The sequence below is a fragment of the Bos taurus genome, chromosome 4 (genome assembly GCF_002263795.3).
Source record: "Bos taurus isolate L1 Dominette 01449 registration number 42190680 breed Hereford chromosome 4, ARS-UCD2.0, whole genome shotgun sequence".
Classification (NCBI taxonomy): domain Eukaryota; kingdom Metazoa; phylum Chordata; class Mammalia; order Artiodactyla; family Bovidae; genus Bos; species Bos taurus.
In genome coordinates this window covers 101,559,778-101,569,091 of record NC_037331.1, presented here as the reverse complement: position 1 = coordinate 101,569,091, position 9,314 = coordinate 101,559,778, and the positions used below count along the sequence as shown (strand labels likewise).

The window sequence follows — 9,314 nt, the reverse complement described above, 5'->3', positions numbered from 1 at the left end:
AACCAGCGCTCGGTCCTCATTCTGTCTCCTGGTTCTCTCGGTGTTTCTACTTCGCTGAGTGGCCTGTGATCTGATTCAGTCTATGAACAGCTCTTTAGGAAGATCTTTCTATGTGTAAGGAAGGCTCTAGGCTGGGGGGTTTAGGGATGAGGGGATCCCAGCCCTTGTCCTGCGAGAGGAGGCAGATTTTCGCCTGCATGTTAAACTTACCTCCTCCTCATCCCTCATTTACCCTGCGCACGAATTCTCTCCCAGGTTCGCACAGACCACGCGCGCGTTGCATTGCCCACGTTTCCCGCGTAGGACGGCTTCTGCCGGGCTCCGCCGTGCAGGGTCGGGCAGCGGCGGTGGGGAGAATGCCGTCCCGGACATCGGACGTCAGGCATGGGGACGGGGACCAAGGTGGGCGCTAGCGCTCCCGGGCCGGCAGCCCAGGCAGGGCACCTCTCCCTTCCTGGTCTCCGTTTCCTCGTGTAATAACCAGGGCGCGGCACGCCGTCCTCCGAGTTTCCCTTTGGAGCTCTCCTCTCCTGCTGGCCCTGTCTGCGCGCCCAGCCGGGCAACTCCTCACCCTCCTCCCCTCACCGCTCCCCGCTCTGTCCACCTCTCCGGCCACCCGACGCCTCAGGGCGGAGTTCAGGTGCGGCGGTGGCAGGTGCTCCGGATTTCGGAAAAGGCCAGAGGGGCGGGAGGGCGCGGGTGTGAGCGGGGAGGGTGAGGGGAGGTGGAGGGAGGTGGCCTCTGATTGGTCGGGGAGGGGGAGTGGAGGCACGGAGTTTCCCACAATGCCCCGGTGCGGGGCCGCCGCGGATGGATGCTGCGGGAAGGGGCTGCCATTTGCCGCCCCTGTCAGCGGCGCGCGGACCTGCTCGCTCTCCTGCAGTGGCAGCAGCCGTCAGCGCCGTCCGCCGGTCCGGCCTCTGCAGCGGCGGCGCCTAGGCTCCCTCCGCGGCTGCCGGAGCGGTCGCCATGAACCCCAGCTCCTCGGCGGGAGAGGAGAAGGGGGCGACGGGCGGCAGCAGCAGCAGCGGAAGCGGCGCCGGGAGCTGCTGCCTGGGCGCCGAGGGCGGCGCGGACCCGAGGGGCGCGGGGGCAGCGGCGGCCGCTGCCCTGGAAGAGCCCGGGGCCGCCGGCCCGAAAGAGAAGGACGAGGCACTGGAGGAAAAGCTGCGGAACTTAACTTTCCGGAAGCAGGTCTCTTACAGGTAGGCGCGCGAGCCTGGGCAACCGGGAGGCAGGTGCCGCTGCGGGGCGCGAGACCGGTTCTACGCCCTCGGAGAGGCGCTTCTTCGGACTGGGGGCATCTCTCTCTCGCTCGCTCTTTCTGTCTGTCTCTCTGCTTCTTCCTCCCCCTTCTGGGCTGTGTGTTCACTTCCCATCCGATCTTTCTGGGCTGGAGGGAAGCTACGTCTGCCAGGTTTCCCTCCGGAACTGGAGAGAAGACTGGTTCCCTGAGGTCAGAACAATAAAAATGCGCGTGTATGTGTTTGTGTGTGTGTGTGTGTGTGTGAGGGGGTGCACACACAGGTGCCGGCTTTCTTGAGAGAAGTCCTCGAAGTTGTCCCTAAGCCTGGGTCATCTTCACCCACTCCCCCTCCGTTCCTTATTTCACTGAGTGAACCTTTGTCACTAAGTTGATACTTGAGATCACAGACGGGCAGAAAAGAACAGCGCTCTACACTGTAGAGAAATCCTTACGGAAGTTGGTCCTGCTGCGTTGTGAATCTCTGTTTGTACGTACGCAACTAGTTCCCGGGGTACCTGTACATGTGACACCCCCCCTCCCTGGGAACTAGTCATTGGCACATATGTATCTGTTGCAGCACCATAATTTGCAAAGAAAAAGGAAGTAGTAATTTTAACAGAAAAGTACCAGTTCTCTTGGGTGTGCCCAGAAGGACGACCTGGGGAGCCTGTTGGCACAGAAGGTGTGAGGGCAAGAATGGGGCCATGCTTGTGCCCAGCATGGGTGTATTTGCAAGACTAGGACAGTGTGGGATAAATGCCCCCCAAATGATGCTTTAAAAGACTACCCCACATTGTGTCAGGAGTCACAGATAAGAAAGGAGGATTTGGTAAGTTTTCTCCTCTGCGCTGCCCAGTCTCCCACCCCAGGCAAGAATGAAGATATTGATAGGTTTGGAGAGTTTGGGAGACTACCCTTCCTGCTTGTTAATCTTAAAAGTTGAGGTGATAAACAAGCATAGAATTGCAAAGATGTTCACTTGCTCAGGCTCGGAGTATTCCTTGAAAAGAAAGCAAGGGACCCTCCTCATTTTGAGTTAGCAGTCCTCTCCAGAAACCCATATAAAGTACTAAGGCTCTTACAGCATGTGCTGTTATGTAAGCAAAAGCAGATGACAGAGGTGTGTGGGTTTGTGAGGATGTGTGTTGTATTTCTGGGGGCATGTGTGTGAATCATCGGGATCCCTACGGACATCACCTGGACTGGAGGACCCGGTCACTAGGGCATGTACTCTGTGCCTAAGTATTTAGTCCTTGCAACTCCAAGACCATCTTCCTGGGGAAAGTGTTGCTCCCTTGTCCCTCAAGGGCATTTTGTTCTTTGTGCATTGAAGGAGTTTCCCACCTGACTTGCTCTTTTAGTTACTCACTTAGATCAGGATAAAATGGATCTTTCTCTTGATATTTTTGGTTTCTAAAAATAGACAAGTGGTGGAAAGTGAGGCAGCTCTGAGGAGGTAGGCTAGGACACAGGCAGTTCTACTTCCTAGCTAGGATGGCTTGTCTGGCCCTGAGGGGACCAGGGACTACATTCAGCCTAATTTAGGAATTGTGAGTTGGAGGCTGTGGGGCGGTTGATTACATGAAACATATTGTGTGTCTGGGCTCCTGGGCCCAGAATCGTTCCTGTGTCATTGGTATTCATCATCAGGCTCCTCCTGGGTTGCAAAGCCAGAGTTTGCAAGGGAAATCATTTCAGCTCGCCTCTTGGCAGGAGTCATTTCTTGAGCCTCTCTCTCTTGGAAAAGAGTACTGTGTGGGACTGTGACTTTCCGGGTTGCATGCTCACACACACATGTGTATGGGTGTTCACAGGCAAACACAGACGTAGGCCCAGACAGTGTTTTTTTTTTTTCTGTAGAGAAAGAATAAGACTGCATCTGCCTTACAGTCTACAGAAGTGGCTTCTGCCTTGTGAACATCATTTCCTTTTAAATAAAGCTTTACAGTCTCCAATTCAGGAAGCCTCCTGTATCAGCATCGCCTCAGGAGGCTGGCTAAAGATGCCCACCACCCCACACTTTCAAAATCAAACTCTCCGTGCGTGGGCATTTTTTAACAGGCTCCTCAGGTGATGCGTAAGCACACTAATATCTGAGGTCTGCTGGTCTGTGTTCCCCCCCAAACCCCCAGAGGTAAGCAGTTGATCTTTAAACTCATAATCCATGCTCAGCCAAACATGGCTAGCAGTCCCAAAGTCAGAGGAAAGACAGAGAAAAATAGGTATTTCATCAGCATGTGTTTGTGCTGGTAGCCTGGAGAGTGTCTCTATTTTGATGAGGAGGAGGATTATTTTTTTAGAGACCTGGTGAATGGGTGGTGAATGGCATACCTATTCATCATGGAAGCCATTTATGCTGGACTCAGATGTAGCTAGGCCTGGCCATTTCACTGGTGGGTTGATGAATGGTCTGTAAGAAAAGAGACTTTGACTGAAGTTGAGCATTGGCTCCTCAGTGAGGACCAACCACATCACCTCACTTCTGAGGGGGAGGTGCACCTCACTCTGCACCCAAGGACAGTGACTGGAGAAAGATAATGGATGGGGGTCAAGAACACCTCATAGAATGGAATCTAAGTGAAAGGGTTGAGTTAGGGTGTGGAATATGGCCACGATGTCAGGGGGATCAGTTGAAGTGGGGAGGAAGAGATTTGCAGGTGGTCAAAAATAAATATCATGGGTGTTTACAGAATGACATGACAGGAGAGAAGAAGGGGGCTAGGGGAGAGGGTGTGTGTGTGCGCCTGTGTGTAGGGGGTCTCATCTGCTCCTTCTGTTGCTAAGGAACATATAAGCTAGGGTTTAAAAATAAATGAGGAGTGGGTGGGCATATGCAATGACTCCTGTCTTTTTAGGAACCAGAGCCCTTTGCAAAAAACCTTTAAATAACCATTTCTGGAGGAAGATTATTCATTTTGCTTGACTTTTACTTTGCTAAGTAAAATAAATTCCTTTCTATACCCCTCGATTTCCCCTCATTATCTTCTCTTTCTTTTTTTGGGAACCTTTTTTCCCATGAGAATTTTTCCTTTATTTCACATTCTGCTCCCCTAGAGCAAATAATCTCTGTAGACCATAAAGCTGAAGGGTTTAGAAAGCAGTGCAAGTGAGCTAGTACTTTTCTGTTAAAATTACTACTTCCTTTTTCTTTGCAAATTATGGTGCTGCAACAGATACATATGTGCCAATGACTATATAATGTGTAGGAACTGTTTTTTTAACCACTGTTAGAGTTCCCATTTAAGTCAGTATAACAACAAAAAAATCTTTTAGAAACACACAGGGGAAGGGAAGGAGAAGGTAGCTGATGTTCATTGTCTCCTGTGTACCAGGAATGGCACTAAATTTGTCCTGTTGTTCAGTTGCTCAGTTGTGTCCGACTCTTTTTGACCCCATGGACTGCAGCATGCCAGTCTTCCCTGTGTTTCACTGTCTGCTGGAGTTCGCTCAGACTCTTGTCCATTGAGTCAATGATGCCATCCAACCATCTCATGTTCTGTCTTATTTACTCTTCATGACGGTCATGATGTGATTCTTCAGCTCAGTTCAGTTGCTCAGTCATGTCCGACTCTTTGCAACCTCAGAGACTGCAGCACACCAGGCTTCTCTGTCCATCACCAACTTCCGGAGCCTGCTCAAATTCATGTCCATTGAGTCGGTGATGCCAGCCAACCATCTCGTCCTCTGTCATCCCCTTCTCCTGCCTTCAATCTTTCCCAGCATCAGGGCCTTTTCAAATGAGTCAGCTCTTTGCATCAGGTGGCCAAAGGATTGGAGTTTCAGCTTCAGCATCAGTCCTTCCAATGACTATTCAGGACTAATGTCCTTTAGGATGGACTGGTTGGATCTCCTTGCAGTCCAAGGGACTCTCAAGAGTCTTCTCCAGCACCACAGTTCAAAAGCGTCAATTCTTTGGTATTCAGCTTTCTTTATAGTCCAACTCTCACATCCATACATGACTACTAGAAAAACCATAGGTTTGACTAGATGGACCTTTTTGGGAAAGTAATGTTTCTGCTTTTTAATAAGCTGTCTAGGTTGGTCATAGCTTTTCTTCCAAGGAGCAAGTGTCTTTTAATTTCATGGCTGCAGTCACCATCTGTGGTGATTTTGGAGCCCCCCAAAATAAAGTCTCTCACTATTTCCATTGTTTCCCCATCTATTTGCCATGAAGTGATGGGACCGGATGCCATGATCTTAGTTTTCTGAATGTTGAGCTTTAAGCCAACTTTTTCACTTTCCTCTTTTGCTTTCATCAAGAGACTCTTTAGTTCCTCTTTGCTTTCTGCCATAAGGGTGGTGTCATCTGTGTATTTGGCGTTATTGATATTTCTTCTGACAATCTTGATTCCAGCTTGTGCTTCATCCAGCCCAGCATTTCGCATGATGTACTCTGCATATAAGTTAAATAATCAGGGTGACAATATACAGCCTTGATGTTCTCATTTTCCTGTTTGGAGCCCTTCTGTTGTTGATATGATTGTGGTTATTTCTATCTTATAAACAAACCTAAGGATTAGAACTTGGGTAGGAGACAGAATTTAAACCCAGATCTGACTCTAAATGACATTCTTTTTAGACCCCATCCTTCTCCCCTAAACATTCACTTCTGTTTTGAATGTGTCCCTTGGATGTCTGTGTTCACATGAATGTAAGCTGTTCTTTTACCTCTTCCATAGTATGCCACAGGTCATTATTTATTATCTCTTGTATAATTTATTCTTTGGACTGTGTCCCTTTGGATGTATAATTTTAAGGAACTCCTCTACTCTTTCAGAAATAGAAATGAATCTAAATTCACGATCACCAGAAAATACATTGGTTTTGCTTCTGAGAACAAAACCACCTACATGACACCTGCTATCTCTGACGATCTCCATGTTTAGAGTTTTATATGACTTTTAATAAAAACTACACAGGTGTTGTGTAGGTGAACCTTGATCCAGGGAGGAGGTGGCCTGTCTGTACCTCTTTGAGCAGCACAGAATAAATGATCAAGTGTGATTTTGTTTGTAAGGAGGACTGGGCAGTTACTGTTACTTATGAGATATTAATGCCTGTGCTTCAGTTTCTCTATTTATAAACCTGGATGGTAATATCAGACCCTCCTGAAAGGGAATTTGGGATATGAGATAAAAGTCACAAGGAGCATTTAGCTTCTTACATTATGCTGCATGGTAAAAATGGTTCTGTTATTCTTTACACATTGATAAGAAGACAGTATTTCCATTTTGAGTATTTCCCTGCAACACAGCATTGTGACGTTAGGAAAGACTGTTGTCATGTTGAAAGCTGAGTAGGAGAACATGGAACTTGTTTTTCCTTGCATGGGAATGTATAGTGTATGGGGGAAAGTTTTCTTTTCCTGAATCCTCCTTTGTAAACCACTTTTATTTATATTATTTATTTTCATCTGTGCTTCACATACTTGTTTGATATTTAGAGGCTTCTAGATTAGGTAGAACCTTGGTTCCAAGTTACTGTTTCCCTCCTCAATAATGACTTAGGACTTGGCTAAGTGTAGACTTTCTCCATCAGCATATACACTAGGCAAGCTTGCACTTGAACCACCGTCCAGAGTACTTAATCTGCTCTAGCTGATCTTTTCAAGGCTTGGTTTTCACATGGCAGAGTGACAACACTGGGTCCTGTGGCATCAGGGGATGAAGAAGTGGATGGGAGCCTTGCTGGTGTTTACTTCTGCTCTGGCAACAGCAGTGTTGCCTCGTAGGGTCAGATTTAGTAGGACTAGAGCTAATTCTTTGGAACTTGTTACTTTTTTTAAAAACTTTTCATTTTATATTGGAATATAGCGAAGAATTGATGCTTTTGAACTGTGGTACTGGAGAAGACTCTTGTGAGTCCCTTGGACTTCAAGGAGATCCAACCAGTCCATCCTAAAGGAGATCAGTCCTGGGTGTTCATTGGAAGGACTGATGCTGAAGCTGAAACTCCAATACTTTGGCCACTTCATGCAAAGAGTTGACTCATTGGAAAATACCCTGATGCTGGGAGGGATTGGGAACAGGAGGAGAAGGGGACGACAGAGGATGAGATGGCTGGATGGCATCACCAACTCGATGCACATGAATTTGAGTGAACTCCAGGAGGTGGTGATGGACAGGGAGGCCAGGCATGCTGCGATTCATGGGGTCACAAAGAGTCGGACACGACTGAGTGACTGAACTAACTAACTAACTATAGCCAATTAACAACGTTGTGATAATTTCAGGTGGACAAAAAAGGAGTCAGCCTTACATATGCATATATCCATTCTTCCCCAACTCCCCTGCTATCCAGGCTGCCACATAACATTGAACAGGGAACGCTTTACTTTCTAATCTGAAACAATAAGGACTCCTTGTGAGGGTCCAGGCTAGCTGCATCTTCCAGACTCTTCTGGGCCAGAATACACATTCCTTATGCAACCTTGAGGTGTCCTTGAAGTGGGTTCAGAAGCACTCACCCTTAGACAAGAAGTATCCAAACAGTTTCCTACATGTTGGGCTATGTGACATTTGCTTTCTTACAAGGGTTTGCACTGGATAACATGGATCCTAATTATTTTTTTCTGAGACCCTATAATGGTAGTATTAGCATAGTATTTACTGCATTAATGTGGAATGTGAATGGGTAGCTCAGGGAAGAAGGTAAAGAGCAGAGTAAAAATCTATGCTGTTAGGCTTTTTATGTTTCTTTGAAGTTGAATTTGGTCAAAATCACTATAAAAATGGACTAATTTCAAAGTGTTTTAACGGGTTGTAACTGTTTGAACTTTTGGAATTGTTTGAACTGGTTGGAATGTTATGCCTATTGCAAGGCATAACAGACCAGCATATTATACAAGGAGATTAACAGAAGAAAAACTCCTAAGTTAGTTCTGTTTGCACATAACGCTCCCCAGCCTCATCTCTGGCTTGTTCCCCAGACACACCCCTTGTTAGGCTTGAGCTCAAGAAGGTCCACTTTCTGTGGTTCTCTCCTGTCCTCACATGATGCTTTCAAACATCTGTGTTAGGGCTGAGTTGTCATTTTCTGTCCTGGGAATTAGACTAGGATTTGAACCTGGCACGTTCTAGCTGAGCTTGGGAATGTTATGTCACCCCTCTGAGGCTCATGTGGTAATAATAATACTTCTCTTAGAAGTTTGTTAGGAGAATTAAATGAGTTATTTTATGGTGAGAACTCAGCACAGTGCCTTGAGCAGAGTTAACTTTAAATGTCTATTTAGGCCCTCATTTCGGTTTATAATGTGTTTATTTATGTATAGAAAATATCCTGGAAACATGTACATCAAACCATCATCACCAGTTACTTTTGGAGAGTAGGATCTTGGTTGGAGAGCCAAGGGGATAATACACTTCTGTGTCATTAGAATTTTTCATATATTTCTTTTGTAATTAAAAATGAAAGAACTATTGAAAAAAAAAAAAAGTCTTACTCTTCCCTGCTAGGTCGTGAGTTCCTTTGAGGACAGAAATTGCACCTTATCATTGGAATCTCTGAATCCTGTTCTTATTGCTCAGTAGGTGTTGGATAAATATTTATCGAATGAATGAATTTAATTGCCTTCTTTAAATAAGCTACTATGTTATGTGCTCCCTGTCCATCTCAGCTGTGGGTTTTTTCCTTTCTACTCAGAGAAGCGTCTGCCTTTTTCTCATTTACACTTTGTCCAGCTTCCCAGGACTGTTTCTGTTTACAGCTTCCTGTGCAAGTACCTGTGCCAGCCATTTAGCCAGCTGTTGGAGGCTGGAGAGGGTGGCCGAATATCTTGCTTAACCAGCTATTTGCAGCTTGTCACAGAAAAGGCCTTAATTTGCCTTCTGAGTAGCACTAATTAGCTCTCCGGCTCTCTGTCTGTCTCATCCTTTTCCAAGGGGCATCATTGATTTTCTCCTTAGGGAGTTTTCTGTTGGCTTTTCCTTCTCTGAGTAGAACTTAGAAAGATGGTTGCCCCACGTTTTCAGCATCTGCACCAACCGTGGTCCAGCCAGCCCGAAGTTACCCCCATGGCCTCTCTTCTGTATTACCTTACTCACTCTCTCCTCCCAGCTCCCTTGACTGA

General features: G+C 46.7%; 1 protein-coding gene across 1 annotated transcript in view; it reads left to right on the top strand.

The window, feature by feature from the left end:
* The first annotated feature begins 885 nt into the window (after window positions 1-885).
* DGKI (diacylglycerol kinase iota) overlaps window positions 886-9,314 on the top strand; it is a 514,234-nt gene continuing 505,805 nt past the window's right edge. Inside the window, exon 1 of the mRNA XM_010804593.4 lies at window positions 886-1,205. Within this exon, the coding sequence (XP_010802895.2) occupies window positions 970-1,205 (236 nt within the window). The 5' untranslated portion in view covers window positions 886-969. The remainder of the gene's footprint in view (window positions 1,206-9,314) is intronic.